Raw genomic sequence first — 17,558 nt, 5'->3', positions numbered from 1 at the left:
CCAACGAGTTAAAAGCAAAAGTCGAGTTTTCCCCCTTGTTTCCTCAACTGTGTTTTCATCATGGGGAATCTTTGTTAGCAGCTTAAGGATGTTACTTCCCAGTTGGTCCCATACTCACCAGCTGTGCCCAGTCACTTTCCTAGCTGCTGGGATAAAATACTGACAGAAGTCACTTAAGGGAGAGGAAGTTTATTTTGGCGCCGTGTTTAGGGGAAACATTCTGTAGTGGTTGGGCAACCAAAGTGATCAGCTCAGCCTCTGGTGGCAGGAATATGTAACCAGTGATTGTTATGTGGCACTGGCAAGAAAGCAGAGAGCTGAGCTATAAGTATAAGCTATAAGCAGAATAGTTCTTAGTCCCCCCCAGAACTGCTCTCCCCCTCCAGCTAGGACCTACCTCCTAAAAGTTCCACAATATTCCAAGACAGTACCACCAGCTGAGGACCTAGTATGCAAACTCAGGGTCCCATGGAGGATCCCTCATGTTCAAACTACAGCCAATTCAGAGGATATGAAGCAAAATATCTACATGTGTCCATGGTTTTAATATGACACAGATAGGTGTATGCTGCATGTACTATGTTATGACCTGCTTTTGTACTTATATGTCCACATGGACAGCTTGCACTATAGGCATATCAGCACATAGAACCTGCTTTCCTTTTTCTCTAAAACATATGAGTTAGTTCTTCATTCATTTACCTATGAGGTACAGAGGAGATTGAATCCAGAGCCTTGTGTATTCTAGCAAGAGCTTTGTCACTGAACTGTACTCCTTGATTTTTTTTTTTTGAGGCCGAGTCTCCAGTCTGGTCTCTTGACCCTCTTGCCTCCATCTCTGGGGTAACAGATCCATGTGTGCACCCCCCATGTCTGGTTGTGCCTCCCTTTTCTAAGTAGCTAAATGAAATTCCCTTGTGTGATAAACTGTGATCATTATTATTATTCCTATTATTTTGTTTTACCAATTCCTGTTTGATGGACATTTGCAAGCTTTGCATTTTCTCATACTAGTATAAAGCAGATCTTATCCCAGAAAGATGCTTCCTGCTTCCAAAAGGCAGTCAGTCTGCCCTCTATGGAAATAAGCCACTCTCGGTTCACACAATTAGAAGGTGTGCGATGCGTGAACGCTTCCTTCTCTCCCCCATTCAGCCAGTTGAGAACCAGAACAGCAACATCAGCATATGCTCCACTGTTCACTTACGGCCTCCTGTTTCACAGGAGCGGCTTCTCTTCACTGGAGAGGGTGGCTGCTGAGGTGCTGCCTCACTGTGCAAGTCAGTGCTGCTGTGTGAATGTGACACGCCTGGTCCCCAGACGGAGGAGCAGTTGAAATCAGTTTCTTGGGAGCCTCTTGAGTCTTGCCTTACCCTAGGGCACACCTCCATTTATAGACTAAGAAAATGCAATGGCATGGCTAATACACATATGCACAGTCACATACATGCATGTAACATATTATATGCTCTTACACGCCATCATGGGCATATATAGGCACAGCCGTGGGCACAAACTGTCACTTAGAATCATTTTGTCATAAAGATCAGAGGCTCACTGGGTGGTTGTTCTTATGCTGGGAGAGGGACTAGGATGAATAGTAGGACCACAAAGCCCTTAACCAGTTGGCTCTAGTCTCAGTAGCTAGCATTGGCTTAGGGGAGCAGATCCATGCCAGGTGATCCCTCCAAATACTTTCCTCTGGGGTGGCTCTTTGCCCTTCCCCATGACAACCATCTTAGAGCTGGGGCAGCTGCTTAATAGAAGAGCTGCATCTGGTCTAGAGTGTGTTCCCTGGCCACTTCCTGCCATTGCCTGTGCTGGTGGGGTTCAAGGACCTACTTCTTCCAGGTCAGTGGAAAGCTAAACATTGGAAAGGAAAATCACATCTGGCTGAATTCAGATCAAGGTTGCTCAAACATCCACTCCATGCAGGAGCTTGGACACAGTGGACCTCAGACTGTTTCCGGGTCTGTGTTTTCCCAGGGCTGCATTCCAGACTCAGTAGAACTGCTCTGGGCAGCAGAACACCTCTGCCATCACTGCAGTCTCCCCAGCCCAGGTAGCACAGGGGGCTAGAAACAACACATGACAGGGCGGGCTCTAAAGGTGGTGACCACCACCTTCTGATATCTCAAAAGCCAGCGTTTGATGTTGTGTCTGGACACATCTTCCTCATCTCTTTCCTTAACATCTCCCTCCAGAATTGGGAGTATTCAGTGCTGTTTGTTTGCAAGGCACTGGGTGTCTTAGGAAGGTTGAAAGGCGGGATTTTAGGAGAAAGGAATTTCAGTCCAACAGCTGCTCCAGCAATTGTGTGTTGTGTCTCGCAACACTAAACATCTTACTGTAGCCACTTGCAGTCATATAAGGAAGGAGATTAACACATGGGGGGGGGGGATTCAATCAATCAACCAATCAATGGGTAGTGGTCACTGCTAGGAAAAGAAACGAAGGCAGCTAAGAGCACCACTGTGTGCATACTTCTATTTTACCTGAGGCTCTTGATGCTCTCGCTACAATGGCTCCTAAACTGAAAGAAATTCCAGCTATTGAGAAGCAACCTCAGGCCAATCGGAGGGAAGGGGAATCTGGCAGAGGACTTCATACCTGCAAAGGCCTCGGGAGAAAATAATCCTGGCTTTAATGCCCAGTAGCCTGGTTGGATCACAGTAAGCAAGGGATAATGATGGAAGAGAAAGCTGGGTGAGGAGCCATTTTGATTTAATGCAGAAGGCATAGAAGGATCTTGACCTTGGGGTCTGATTTTTCTTTTCTAAAGAGGGAGTTTAAGGATGAGACTGTAGTGTGCTGGAGCAGGTGGCAGTGGCAGGGAGAGATGGCTTCTGTGTGAGTATGTGCAGGTGTGATGGGGAAGCAGGGAGCCGGGCTTCAACTGAGAGAAGCCATTGCCATGAGGCATCTATAGAACCAAAGCAGAGCCTGGCTGGGGAAAGGCTGTCTGTGTCCTCAGGATGGAGAAAACAAAGATTTATTACATTAATTGTGTATGCTCATGTGTGTGTCCTTGTCTGTGTACCACTGTGTACACTCTCAAGAGTCAGTTCTTTCCTTCTGCCAATGAGTTCCAGGGACTGAACTCAGGTCATCAGAATTGGTGGTAAGTGCCTTTACTTGCTGAGTCATCTCTTGAGGGCCCAGGATTTCTAAAGTGCTTCTCATTTAATAAGTATAAGATAAAGCTGGGTGGAAAGTTCACTAAAGCATTTGATGTTTTGTTCCTTCAAACAGTTTGCATCTCCATTAACACCACCATAACCTTCTAGTTGGGGGTCAGTATCCCTTTCTAGCCTATAAGGCTTTACCCAGATAAACCCTACCTGCCATACTCGATTGAAATTCTCATTATGGCCAGCTTTAAGTCAGATTTTTTTTTTAAGATCAATGATGCTTGATCTGATAATATTGAAAAAGTTAATAAAAGTTATGTTATTATAATAAAATAAGAGGTATTCCACCATGTGGAAAGTTCACACAAGATTAAATGCAGGATGTAATGGCCAGTCCATGTTTGTGCCTCTGTGTATGTCAAAGTCATGTCAGAGCAAACCCCTCCAGGTGGGCTGTGAGAGCGGCTCGGAGTGAGTAAGCCTGGTTGCTGTGGAGAAAGTGATTTTTTAAAATGACAAACAAACAAACAAACCAACAAACAGAAATCTGCTTACCAAACAAAATCTCTTGATAAGGATCAAAGCCACCTTTCTTCACTTAACACAGAAGTGGCATTCAGTTTATTAAAACCATACACAAGCTCTTTTGTATTTATATATTAATAGGTAAAATAGATTTAAGTTCTGAATTCCAGTAGTTCTAGGTGTAATATTTTTTTCCTCCTTGATATCTAGTGGGACATTTGAAAATCCCTAAGGGTTAGGATAACTTTTGTGTGTGACTGGTCCTATTTCCACTTACTAAATGCCCTCACAGCCTCAAGGTGTGATGACAAATATAGGGGTTTTCCTTGCTCGAACGCTCAGGGGTGGGGTGGGGTGGGATGTCAAAAACTCTCCTCCAAGAAATGCTTCTCTGGAATCTCCCTGGAGTTTATTAGACTAGGAGCAGGTGAGCATGTTAAAGCCTCTGCTTCTGGCTGGCTTTTCACAGCCCTTACCATCTTACTAGCAGCCCATTGCTGCGGGACCCAGTGCGAGCTCTGTATCAGGCAGGACTGGTGTTCTGTCAGCAAGGGATGGTCTCCTTTGGCTGGACTGTGCTACAGCTGAAAGCTGTGTGTTGACGTGCCTGCTTCCAGGCGTAAATAGCAGGATCCTAACCCTCTGGGTGTTGCATTTAACACAGAAGGTACCATGGCTGTTTAGAGCACCCTGGACTGATGCCATGTGACCTTCCTTTAACTGGCTGTGGTCCTTGGACTGGTCACTAAGAGCCCTTCTGGGCGTCATTATACCTCTCTGTCAAGTGGTAGTTTACACCAAGATCTCTTTCTTCAGGGAATGTTGTAATGATGAAAAGGAATAGAAGACTTGAGTGGCAGCTTCCCAGATTCTTAATAGACTTTGAGATTCTTTAAATCATTTTTGAGCTAGTAGGAAATACTTAGTGCATCCATCTTAAATGTAAGTGTACCGGACTGTTTTGTTTAATAGTTACTAATTCTCAAAATCCTTTCTCTGGGTTAAGATCTCTAGTTGCCCTACAGCTGTGGAGTCCACCTGTGCCAAGAGGCATGGATAGTGACTTAACCTCCAACCATGGTCACGACCTTGGTGCCCTCACATGACTGCTTCTAAGTCCTATCTTTTTGCTGTGTCAATCTCTCATCAGTTAAGGGCACACGACTAATCAGGGCGGAACATGTATTTCTTTCATCATACACACTATTGTTGATCCTCTGTCAGAGTGCATAATTATATATTTCTCATTATTGCTTTTGGAGAAAAGCCTGTCCCTTCCTGGTCTACACATCCCAGAAGGGCAGCTTGCCTGGTTGGTTTACCTCCAGCACCCACCGCATGCCCTACTGTGTCCCTTTTGACCAAGATGCTTAGCTATTACTGACTGGACGGATGGATGCAGGAGAAGGGCTGTTAGCATACAGACACCATAGAGGGGGCAATGAAACCTTATGAATCGGGGCTAGTATGTACTCATTCATTCATTCATTCATTCATTCATTCAAACATCCATTTAGAAAACTCTTGCATTCTGGCAAGAAAATTAAATTTCCTCCCAGCCTCCAGTTTGAGTGTCAAAGCCATATGGACCACTAGCCCTGGGGTCAGGCTGTGCTTGGTTCAGTTTGGAAAGGGCTGGCATGCGTTCATAGGCTGGAGGTGTGCTCAGAAGCCGAGAGAATTCATTATAACTAGTTAGTCATCCATGGAGACACTGCCCGTGGGCGGGGTGCACTTGGCGCTGGTGGGCCGGGTTCCTGGTGCTGCTTCCCTAGGTAGGTGTGTGACTGGCCTTAAGCCCACGGAGGCTGGGGTCTACCAGTACTCAGAAAAAAGCCTGGTAAAGAGCCGCTCACATTCAACTCAGTAATCCAAACCGTTCACCACCAAGATAACTTTTCCAGAGACTGCTGTGAGGGAGAGCCTTGCTGGATCCTAGCTGGATACTACCCCTACCCTTACTCAGTTCTCTGCAATTGAGTGCAGAGAACTAGGGTGTGGGTACCAGGAGTGTGTGTGTGTGTGGGAGAGCCCCTGTAAATCCCAGAGACGGAAATACATGCACATAAGGAGAACCGAGGCGGCGGGGGCGCGTTCGGAGACTAGGCGAGGTCAGGAGCGCACCGCTGCCCCAGGTCGCCCGAGTTTGCTCCGCCAGGCGAGGATGACTCAGCCTCACTCGGGTCTTTACCGTCAGCCCGCGCGAGGGCTCCACAAAGTTCCTAGTCACACCCTAGAGCTTGTGCGAGGATGGGGAAAAGGTTTTTCTAAGGGTGGGGCCTCGGCGAAAGAGACATCCTTGGGCTTTCCCTGTGGGTATTCAGAAGCCTCGCCCGCGCTCAGCCACCTCCTCCCGGGTTGGGGCTGGTGTGCGGAACCTCCGTGCCCGGAGCAATCTGAACCCCCCTCCTCCCACCGCAGAATTAAGGGTGTCTGCCGGTCAGGTTGGACTCCCCGCTGCGTTTGCTTCCTTTCACGCCCGGGCATCCTGGTCCCTGGGTGCACCGCGTAGCAGTGCGGACCCGAGCTTCACCCCAGCCCGTGGTTCCGAACGCCAGCGGGAGCTGTGCGGCCGCCGGGTGCCCGCGCAGCGACTGCAGCGCCACCCTCCGCGCTTTCCACCAGTCGCCGCGGCGGTGGAGCAGCGATGGGCGGCCACGCCGCGGTGCACTCCCTAGAACCCGACCCCCTTGTCCCATCCCCAGCCCGTTCTGCCGCTATACGAGCCGGTCCATTGCCGTCGCCGCCGCCCGCTGGCTTCTTCCAGACTTCTGCCTCTTCCCAAGGAGCCGTGAGGGGAATCGGGAGGGGGTCGCACCACCTCTAGGCTCCGCAGCCCCCCACCACTACGCCCCTGACCAGTCCCCGGGGCTCCTGACCAGATCAACCACTGACAAAGTGTGGAGCATCGGGGTCCTCGGCCTCGCTCCCGAGCCCCCCACCCCCACTCCGCTCCGGTCGCCAGGGCCTGGGGACCGCCCGGGGCCACCGGAGAGTCGCGCCCGTGGCGGCGGACTGCGGAGTTGTAAAGAACTCAGCGGCCGCAGTGGGCCGGACCGGGCGAGGCACGAGCCGTGGCGGCCAAGGACACTGGAGTTTGCGAGTCTCCGCCCGCGAGGCGCCTCCCGCCCTCCCGCCGCGGCTCGCCGGACTCCCCGGGGCCGCCGAGGCGGGGCTGGGCAGCTGCCGCGGCAAGAGGCGCGTCTCGCTCCCTCCTCCCGCGCCTGCCTCCTCCCCAGTGCTCCCTCCCGCCTCCTCTCCGCCCTCCCCTCCCCCCCCACCCCGCTGCTTTTTTTTCCCCCCTGCTCCCCAAGTGAGCCCGGCGCGCGAGAGGCAGGAGGGGCGGCGCGCGGCGGAGCAGGCAGCCCAGCGCGCTCGCCCACCGCCCGCCCGGCGCAGCTCTCCGCGGCCGCTCCAGTCGCCGCCGCCGCCGCCGCCGCCAGGATGGCCGGGCCGGGCTCGCTGTGCTGCGCGTCCCGGGGGGCCTCGGCGCTCCTAGCCACCGCGCTTCTCTACGCCGCTCTGGGGGACGTGGTGCGCTCGGAGCAGCAGATCCCGCTCTCCGTGTAAGTGCCTGGTGCTGGGACTCCCCCGGAGGGGCGGCTAGCGCCCGAGAGAGACCCGGGGCGCCCAAGTTTGGGCGCCTGCAGGTGCGGCTGGGCAGGACCCACGGCGGGTGTGGGCCTCGCCTCTTGCACCTGCCTCTCAGCATCAGCACCCAGTGGCGGGAGACTAGGGTGGGACCTTCTCGCCCTTTCCCTGGGGCTGGGGAGTAAGACCTGGAGAGGTTCACCTCAAGTGACAGCGCCAAGTTTAGAGCCTGTTTACCGACTGCAACTTCAACGGGCTGTTTAATGGTCCCCTTTTCTGCTACCTTGCCATCCTACTTTTCCGGGAAGCGGGGTCGGGGGTGGGGAGTGGGGGGGATGGGTGGATTTCTTCAGAGTAGTATTTGCCAGGTAATGCTCATTTTAGGTGTTTAAGTAACCAGGCAATTGTTTCTATGAAAGCCAGTGGTCTTCTTAGAGAGCCAGACTTTACACCTTCTGAACTCAGGTGACCCCGGACCCCATCCCGCGCTGCGCTCTACATCTTGGTGCGGGTAGTTTGTAAGAGAGAGCTTTTTCTATCTTTCTTTCCTTTTTCCTTTAATGTTCTATCGCCCTGCTCTTTCAGCCACAGCCCCGTGTGTGTGCGCGTGTGTGACGGTGACACTGGTATTACATTTCTTCTCTCCGCTCTTTTCTCCCCATAGAGTGAAGCTGTGGGCCTCCGCTTTTGGTGGGGAGATAAAATCCATCGCTGCCAAGTACTCGGGCTCCCAGCTTCTGCAAAAGGTAAGGTTTCTGTGGTGACAGACAGCGATGATTTTTCTAGCACAGAAAATGGAGGCAGATTTAGTTTTTCCAAACAAACGTGAGCCCAGAGCTGCATCAGTTATCAGAGTAGTCTCTGATCTCCCGTTCTTGGCATTGTACTGTGCAGTGACTTCTCCCTACCAACCGGTTATTTTTAGATGACACTTGATTCCAAACACAAAGAAAAGCAGGATACTCACTCTCACTGTCCTGGCTGGGGCTCGGAAACAGTGTGTTTGCATGGCTCTTCTCGCAGTTGTTGGTATTGCTGTCTCAGTGCGAGAGCAGATGCTTCCCTGGCCAAAAGATGCTAACTTCTTCCAAGGGGCAGAATCCAGCCGGCAGCTTCTGTTCTTGGAGCCTCCACCTTGCACGGGAGTCATAGGGTTCAGTGTATTGGCGAGATACCAGCAGCTTTGTTTGTCATCCCTGCAGTCCTACAATCCCATTATTCCCCAATCATCTAGACCTAGGGCTGGGGTGCATTACATCATTACAGATAAGGCGAATGGATGTGGTTATCTTTCCACTCAGCTGCACTGCCGGGTAATAAGCTTGGAGAGTGGTCCACAAACTTAAGAAATTGGTCTGCGTCCATATATTTCTGTAAAGTAATGAGAATGGAGAATTGATTATTAGGCTGGTATCAGGAGCTGCATCAATTTTAATTCAAATAGGCAGCATCAAGCTTAAAATTACATCTTGAGATATATGGCCCCCTTTATCCCCTTTAAGATAAAGAATGAGCTGGTGGGTGGGTGGTGAGGGTGGAGACCAGAGCGGGTGAAAAGAATTTCAAGTTAGTAAATGAACCAAATTAATCCAGATATTCTCCTGACAATAGAAAATAAGATTGGCCTTTAGGGGACAATTCTCAGAGACTGGGTATAAAGAGCTTAAATTGTTAAGTTAACTTTTAAGCATTTTAAAATGTGTTTTTCGGGCCAATGTACCATATGTGTTGCGCATGCTGCCTGGTAACCAAGTCCATATTTTATTTATGGCATTCCGTTTCAGAGAGTAGCATTGCGGGGCATTATATGACACTGCTTGCTACACGAAATTCAAATATTATAATAAGGCATCGTCCAATAATAGGATAGCAAGGTGTGCTGGGAAAAAAAATGCCAGGCATTGAATCCTTCAAGCCATAGGGAAGACTGTTCACCTTTAGACTGGGAAGAAGTTCACTGAAATTTAGTCAGTGATAAAACTTGATGCATTGGCCTGCCTTAATGGAGGACAGCCATTTACATACCTGCTACCCTCCATTTTTTTAAATTATTATTTTATTTTTTAGAATGGCCTTTCTCCCTGGTATTCTTTTAATTTGGTCCAGCCTTGCCTGTGCGCTGGCTTTTTGCCTGCTTGTCAGATGTTTTATGTGACAAGCTCCGGACTGTGACACAGCCTGCGTATTTTGCCTATGCTTTGAATTCCTAGACGCTCTGAGTGTGAGCATATTGTATAACTTTAAAGAGATATTTCTCATCTGCATGTTGTAGTTGTAACAGTTCCAAAAGAGCCCCCTGTTTGGTCTCCGTACTTAGATAGCATCTAGCTAACATTTTTTGGGGGAACACATGAAATACATTTGTCTTCTCTTGGAAGTTTATGCACCCATGTGTGCTGCACAAATCCCATCAGCCCCATTATTAGTTATTGTATAATAGCAAATTGGCAGTGGCTAAGATACTTCTCATCTGCACGGTTCCTGAGACAGAATTCACCAGCCTTGCTCTGCCCTTGTTGAGTTTTCAGCTTGACAATTGTGTAATTGTTTCCAGCTGTTTAGTGCTTTGTTGCCCTTTCTTGCTGCTGTCTGGCGTTTTTGTAACTAATTCGAGGGGAAGGTGAATTGATGCTTTCAGTTAGGATCCAGGGTGGGTATTTATCTGCTCTAGTACTGGGCTTTGTCATCTTTCACAACAGGGGTTGTGAAATACCCACAGCTTTGGCTTGCTTGGCAGATACTTTCAGGAGTGACCAGAAGTGTGAATGAGATGTTTTAGGAAGCACCTTTAAGAAACCTCTGAGCCATGCTGATCTCCCAAATGTGACTGCATTCTTTAAAATGGTGAAGAACATTGGTTCAGCATCCAGCAGTAGTGAGAAAGTGGAGATGCTCTGAGTGTTGGAGACAAAGCAGCACTTGGAAAAGTAAGGGTACCGTCACCCTCCTGCTGATTTTCAAGTTTCTGGCCACTTGCATTAGGACTTATTTCCTTAAATCAAAACAGCACACATCTCTCCATCTCGTCTCTGTATCCTAACAATTGAGGTGCTTTGAAAATGAGTTAAAAAATTCAATTGGAAAATGCATTAACACTGTGTTAAGGGAATTCATGGGTGACAATACTGGGTTGCATAATAGACCGTAATTTCATTTGTAAGGTGCGGGCATTTACATTTGATTCTCAGTTAAGGAAAAAAATGTAGCATGTGTTATGATATAATTTTATGTATTTATGTAGTTTTCTAACCAGAACTTCATGTTATGAATCAAAGTAGCATGTTTGTTTTTAGAAATGGAAGTCTGTCTGCCTGCCTTCTTTTCTCTTCTCTTCTCTTCTCTTTTTTTTTTTTTTATCTTGGGCCTAAACTTTCCAAAGTAATTACTGTGAATATAAGTGAAAGAAGAATTGGCCATCTACTTTGGGGTGTTTGGAGACTGGGAGACCTGCCATTTTGGCAACATGCTTTGTTAGGTAATGTGACTTGTAGTCTAAAGTAAACACTCATGGGTAACACTGTGGTTCACTGCCCTACAGGATCAGTGTCCTGGATGTTTCTGTGTTTGGTGCTGTGGTTCTCCCTCCTGTAGCTTAGGATGCTCTAGTAGGTCTTCTGTGCAGGCTTGCCCAATTAGCTTCCTCTATTTGCCTTAGTTGAACATGGGAATAGCAATCTCTTCATTTCATTTGCCGCAGGCATTTGGATCTTATAAAGCACAGGGAGTCAGAGAGTTTTTAAAGTTATGTGTCTGGGCTGTAGAGTGGAACATGGGAGGGATTCTGAGCAGTTTTGGGGTTGTTAGAGGCCCTCTGAAGTCAAGTGCCAGTGTGCCCCTGTGTGCCTGTCAGCTGCCTCCTTCACTGGCAGATACTGCAGGGCTTCCTACTCTCTTCAGCTTTTAATTAACTTCCTATTTGACATATTCATGCCAGTTTTTAGCTGCCTAATCTTGCTTCGTTTTCCCCAAAGAATGTGCTTTTCTGGGTTCTTTCTGGGAGGGAGGAGTAGTTTGGTCACCTCTCTGTTCTGGAATTCACCGAGAGAAGTGCTCTAATGGGTCTGAGGACCTGGCTGTTAAACACAAAGACATCACACCTTTAACATTTGCAATAAAACATTTGCATGATTTTCATCCCCTCCTCTTGGGGGGGGGGTGGATTTCCTCTGAAGCGGAGTTTTTCATTCTGTTTAGACCTGCATGTTGGGGATGAATGTCCCCGGGAATATCGGATGCTAGTGACATTTTCCAGTCTTGAGATGGGAAGCCCAGGTAATCTGTGCTCCTGCTATTAACATCAACACACAGTCCACAGCTACCTGGGCACCTCCTGCAGCACTCACCAGGCCATTTGATTCTTGAAAGGCGCAAGCAGGCTTTTGTGATATCAACTATTTATTGAGATGGCTTTAATACACAAACTTGATGTCTCTCTCCGCAGGACAGAGTCAGCAAAGTAAGAGGCCGATCCCTTTAGCCATTTTTACAATTATGACTTTTCATCAATACGGAAATCAATGGACTTTTTAATAATTAACAAAAAACATTTGTGAATTGCAAAGGGGTGGTGGTAGTGGTGGTGGTGGTGGTGGTGGTGGTGGTGGTGGTGGTCTGTGCTGTGCTGTCCTGAGGAGGCACAGCCCTACAGATCACGAAGGAGGCTCAGCTCTTTTAGAATAAAGACAATTACCTGCTGTCCCTAAGGGTACACATTTAGCCTGTGTTGCCGAGGTACATTCATACCGTTGCTTCGGATGATAGAGTTTCTTCTTTTATATTATGTTTTAAAGTCTTGACATTTCTGAAGTGACAGTTCCGATCTTTCTGGTTAATTACCAGTCTCATTAGACCTGTCACCAGGATGCACGTGTGGCAGGTGTCTGAACTCTTAATGCCCACATGGTCTCTTGCTAAGTTCTTGTAGGATCCTTTGGTTTCTTGGTTTTCTTTTTCTTTTTTTCTGCCCCCTTTCCTAAGATTTCTTCTCTGTCAGAGACATTCTGCTTTCTTTCTTTTGCGAGGAACTGCTGCAGTCGGTGCTACTCAAAGAGATTTGCATATGCTTGTTAAAATTAAGGGGCTGGAGATATGAATGGAATTCTTGTTGGAGGCAAACTTCAGGTTTCCGTTGCAGTTATGTGAGGGTGATCTCTTTCTAGTATTAATTAATACTACCTGTGGTTATTATACTACCAGTTTGTTTTTGGGCAGACACATGAATATGAAATCATCTCCCAGGTATGAACCCTCTCAGGCATGGACAGTACAATTAGTGTTTTCAGGTTTTGATGAAGATTATCACCGTGTGGTGGGATCCACGGAAGCAGGGGGACCCATTACTCCTGTGTACTTATGGTATTTACTCCAATTTCACTCAGCTTCAGTTTGCAGCACATATCCACGGGAGTGCAAATTTGGGACTTCAGATTCTGTTTTTGATTGATCTCCCTGGTACATGGTGCTCCCACATAAGGCAGCCAATAAATGACTAAGTGTGCTGAGCTTGCTAAAATGAGTGCACATCTCATGTGAGCAGGAGCCTTTGTCTCCGGGTTGTCATTAATCCAGATTTGCCGTCATCGAAGCCAACAAATGGGCCTTTTCTTTATCTGCACACACAAGGTCTGTCAGGATCCCCTACCTCCTGGAACATCAGCACCAGAGAAAATGGCCCTGGGGTGGAGACTGCCAGGGTCTTTGAAGCGTAGAATGTTAGTGGGTGTAAGTTGCTTAAGATGCTGTAATTTGATTTAGGGGTTTTGTTGTGTCTGAGACCATGGAAGAAATTAAATAGATGCCATAAAGTATCAGTCTATGAATTAGCATATGAGACTTCACTTTCTTTTAATGCCATTTCCACATGAAGAGTTAATGGCCTATATACCATCCACAGAGAGAGGTTTCTGAAGCCTGGCTCTGACGACCCTGCTGACCCCTCTGTTCTCCTCAGTCCATTAATCAGAATGCACCTGTCCTTCTAGGAAAGGAGACAGGCCGTGAGGAAGAAGAGTGGATACATCCCCCGGGCTCTCCTCAGTGTATAGCCGTCAGCAGACTGTCTGAAGTAGAACCACTGTGCCCTTGCAAAACAGTGGCCTATGCTTGGAGTCACCCTCAGTGCCTTGGGCAGCTGTGTAGCCGATGTGTTGTGGGATGGTCTGCACGCCAAACTGGCAGAAAACTATCATAAGAATAAACTTTGAAGAAAAAAAAATAGTGTTTCTAAAACATGACAAGTTTGTTTTTTTTTTTTTTTTTTTTTTTTTTTGAGCGACACCTGTGAAGTACTCATTGGGCCATTTAAACGAGGCATTGCATTCAGCAACTTGTAATAAATGCATCTGTTAGATGGCTTCTCACTTACCCCAGATCAGGATTATGAAAACAAACAACTCAAGAGGCCAAATTATGTGTTTCAAGGATATATTGGAAAGGGAAGCATTCTCTCTTGACAAGGAATGGATGGCCCTGACTTTCCCTTTGCATATGTCAGGACATTAATCTTGACACCTGTCATTAGAAGGTGGTTAACCCTCTCGAGCTTAAAAGAGCTGTAATGTAGGTAACTAATCCAGACTAGTAAACTGCGCAGAGCCATAAATGCTGTGAGTTCATACCATAGACCACTGGTCATACATTTTAGGGGAACAACTGCTTGTCAGTGTGGGGGATTTCACCTGTCAATACCATCATAGCTACTGAGTTTGTGCCTGTGTCTGTATCTCTGCCATCAAGGTAGATGCTGCTCATACAGAGTGCCTGATGCTGCTGGCTGACAGAGAGGACCTCATCTTGGGTTGCTAGAGAGACTCGCCAAACAGAGCAAACCAGGATGCTGGTATAGAACCGAGTGGCTGCGGTTCATCAAGCATGGATTTGGCTAGGATATAGGATGGTGTGTGCAACTGGAATGTGAGGAACTGCTTAGGACAGGGACATGCATGTTGGTAGGCCACAAAATGCAGAAAGAAGAGTGTTAAAGTGCTAAACCAAGTCTGGGGTCTACTGGTCCCTGGCTAAGCCTTCTGTGGGACAAGACGTCTTCATCTCAACTTGCTGGCTTTCCTCCCAGGTATCTCACCCTTGCTCTCATTTGTTATGAGATTTCCTTTGCCCATCCTTGTTCCGTTGACGAGCTGGGAACATTTGCAGAGATATTCATCCCTTAGAGATGTGCTCTTAAAAGAAAGGTCACTGGTCTAGGAGTTTTGTCTGCTTATCTTCTCTGTCATTTCCTGAGGAGCCCTGGGCATGTCGCTTAATCTAATAGGAGAAGCAGGGAGCACTAGCTCTGCAGTCTCTCTATCTCAGGTCCAGTGATAATCACTTCAGGGTCATTCCATTAAATTCTTCCAACAAGCGAGATACGGTAGCACAAACCTGTAATCCCAGCTCTGGGGAGGCAGAGGCAAGAGGATTGGGAGTTTGATGTCAGTCAATGTCCTGTCTTAAAAACATCAAAAACAGATCTCTCCTTAAGCTAATAGGGCAGGGATTACTGTTCGGCCCATTTCACAGATGGCTAGCTGAGGCTTGCAAAGGTTAAGCAGCCCCTCCAAGGATCTGAGCTAGCCTTCTCAAGTCTGCACGTCTGGCCACATTCTTTATGTGATCTTTTGAAAGCCCAGGTTGCTCTTTGGGAAAGAAAGTTACTGATACCTGGATTTCTCTAGCGTGGAGTGAAATGAGGCAGCACGTGGAAATTACTTCAGCAATCATTAAAACCAGGATAATGGCTGAGAGGACAGTCTTGGAGTCATACGGACTTAGGTTTTCGGTCCTTATCTCCATTTCCTGTCTGGGCCACCTGTGGTATAACATTTTAGAACTGGTACCTTAAAATCAGAAAGGAGGCCAATATGGTCCATGGAATAAAATATGCAAAGTGCCTATATATATGGCACAGTACCTGGTTCGTCAAAAGCTCCCTGCAATGACATTTGGTGGGCATTTTGGGTTGCATCATGCAAACAAAGCTCTTCAGGCCATCTTTGCTGAGCACTCTGGGGCCTGGATCCCTAAATACCTGTGGGTTCAGTAGTGAATAGGTGGTAATTGAGGAAGGCAATCTACTTGGTAGCTGACAAGGAACAGGTACTATAGGCCAGAGGGGTATAACTACTGTTCCTGTCTGGATGAATGTCATATACATGTAATCTAGCTCCCTCCTTCCTAGACAGAAGGTGTCCACTGAAGCCTGTCAGCCATGGTCTGCCTTGCTTCCTGGGCTGTGGGTGGGTCAGGTTGAAGAAGTGGCTGCTGCTTCTCCAGAGATGATAGATAGATAGATGATAGATAGATAGATAATAGACTGACTTATAAGTCATAGGAAGACCCAATGCATCCAGCCATTGCTACAGCATGTATGTCACAGTCACAGTGGACACCTCTTAACTCTAGTGTTCCCTTAGACAACATACCAACATGGGCAATAGCAGGAGACTTCCTGCTAGGACACTATTTCCTGCTGGCCTTTGGAAAGTTCAGACTTTTCCCAGGGACTACTTGGAGAATGGTGTTAGAGGCCAACAGGAGGTGGGGAGGGGTATAGAGAGGTGAAGCAGTGTGTGGGGCCAGCCATCTGTCACCCCCGCAGGAAGCAAGGGCACCTGGTGTTCCTTGGCTCTTCCTGCTGTCCCTGTCCTCTCCAGAGCTTGCTTGGCAGCCCTGCTGTTGTGTTTTGGCCTTGAGCATCTGCAATCCTGCTCTGTGTCCTCAAAGAGGTTGAATGAGCGCAACATGCCACCTCTCCCTGGTTACCAGTGCCTTGAAGTCTTGGAGGTGGGGTTTCCTATAGTAACGGAGAACCTTTTAAAACTGCTTATGCACAGAGCTATTGTAAGCAGCGGTAGAAGTCAGCAATGAAAGAAAATCTCCTTCATTTGGGTCAATTGGCTGAAAGTGCTCAAGAGCCATTTGTTTTCGTGACTGCCACAGAATAGAGTCTGAGTGGCCCCTGGACTTCCCAAAATCCTCCAAGGTCATAATCAGCTCAGGTATCCAAGAATATGCCCACTGGGATTGCAGAGGAAAAGAATATGCTCTTTTGTTTTCTTTGAGTGTTTGGTGTGAGCAGAGCACTTCTCTGATGCCCATTTGGATTCTTCTACACAAAGGCGGCCTGCATTATTTGCCTTACAGGTGGAGCCTGAGGTTTCAGGAGGTGAAACAGCTTGGGAACAGTGCCCAGGTCTCTGCCTATAGTGCCCATTCCACCTGACCACAGCTAGAGTCAAATCTGTAGGGTCTCAGAGGGCAGGCAGAGCTCGGAGACCGGATGACGATGCTCTTGCTGTTCATACCCACTCTGATCCTCACTCTTCAGCAGGGGTGCTAAAACTGCTCTCCCAGAAATCTTACTGCTGGTCGGCCCCCGTGATGAGGTCATGCTGCCTTACCTCGCAGTGTGGATTTGTGCCGCACCAGATGTGAGCGGTTGCCAAGGGAGAGCGACAGAGATGACTGCTGAGATGGTGGTTGTCGGGGCAGCATGCATCTAGGTTGCTCTAGCATCATCTTAGTCTAGGAGATAGCGCAACCTTGTGAAGCTGCTGACCAAGTTCTGTTCTCAGCTGTGACCTGAAGATGGGACTCTTCTTCAAAACCCAGGGGGCATTTTCCTTTTCTGCTTTCACTGAGAACTCAGGCCAGTCATTTCTTTCCCTAAGTTTGTTCAGTGTGTGTGTGTGTGTGACATGTTTTCTTAAGATTTTGGGCTCATGTTTTCAAAAGAAATGAAGGGAATAAGTGACTTATGGAACCCCTAAGTCTAGACCCAAAGCTAGACCCACCCATGCTCATAGCATAACTTTGAATTTCTGTCTTAATTTTCCTTCCCTATCACCACCTTTCCTTCTGTCCCCTCCCACTCTTCCTTTTCAAAATAGCGAATGGTTTTTTGAGACATGGTCTCACAACAGCCCAGGCTGGCCTGAAGTGTCTCTTTCCTCAACATCCTGAGTGCTGGGTACACCACTACACTGGGCTGCTTCTTAATTTTCTGACAGCTCCGAATTCTTGGCTCTCGGGGGGGACCAGGCATCTATATCTGGTTCTAGATTTCCAGCATGGTGAGCTAGGGACAAGTGAGGAGAATTTTTTGTCTGTTTGTTTTCACGCTTGTTTTAGGGGTGCCATGTAGTCACTGATTTGCTCAGCCTAGGTCTTGATTCATGTATCATAAAGCAACACACATAGGGGTGGACGATATGGCTCAGGGGCTAAGCGTCCTTGCAGAGGACTGGAGTTCGATTCCCGGCACCTGTGTCAGGTGTCTCAGAGCTGCTCCAGCTCTGGGGGGCTCTAATGCCT

General features: G+C 47.9%; 1 protein-coding gene across 2 annotated transcripts in view; it reads left to right on the top strand.

The window, feature by feature from the left end:
- Positions 1 to 6,943: 6,943 nt before the first annotated feature.
- Cacna2d3 (calcium voltage-gated channel auxiliary subunit alpha2delta 3) overlaps positions 6,944 to 17,558 on the top strand; it is an 857,083-nt gene continuing 846,468 nt past the window's right edge. For both annotated transcript variants that reach the window (XM_085828480.1, XM_085828479.1), the window contains exons 1-2: positions 6,944 to 7,222; positions 7,912 to 7,993. In XM_085828480.1, coding sequence (XP_085684606.1) covers positions 7,101 to 7,222; positions 7,912 to 7,993 — 204 coding nt within the window. In that variant the 5' untranslated portion in view covers positions 6,944 to 7,100. The remainder of the gene's footprint in view (positions 7,223 to 7,911; positions 7,994 to 17,558) is intronic.

Source organism: Mus caroli, unplaced genomic scaffold (genome assembly GCF_978045245.1).
Source record: "Mus caroli unplaced genomic scaffold, Mus_caroli_1 scaffold_12, whole genome shotgun sequence".
NCBI lineage: Eukaryota > Metazoa > Chordata > Mammalia > Rodentia > Muridae > Mus > Mus caroli.
The sequence above is the reverse complement of the archived record's forward strand: the minus strand, read 5'-3'. Positions and strand labels throughout refer to the sequence as shown.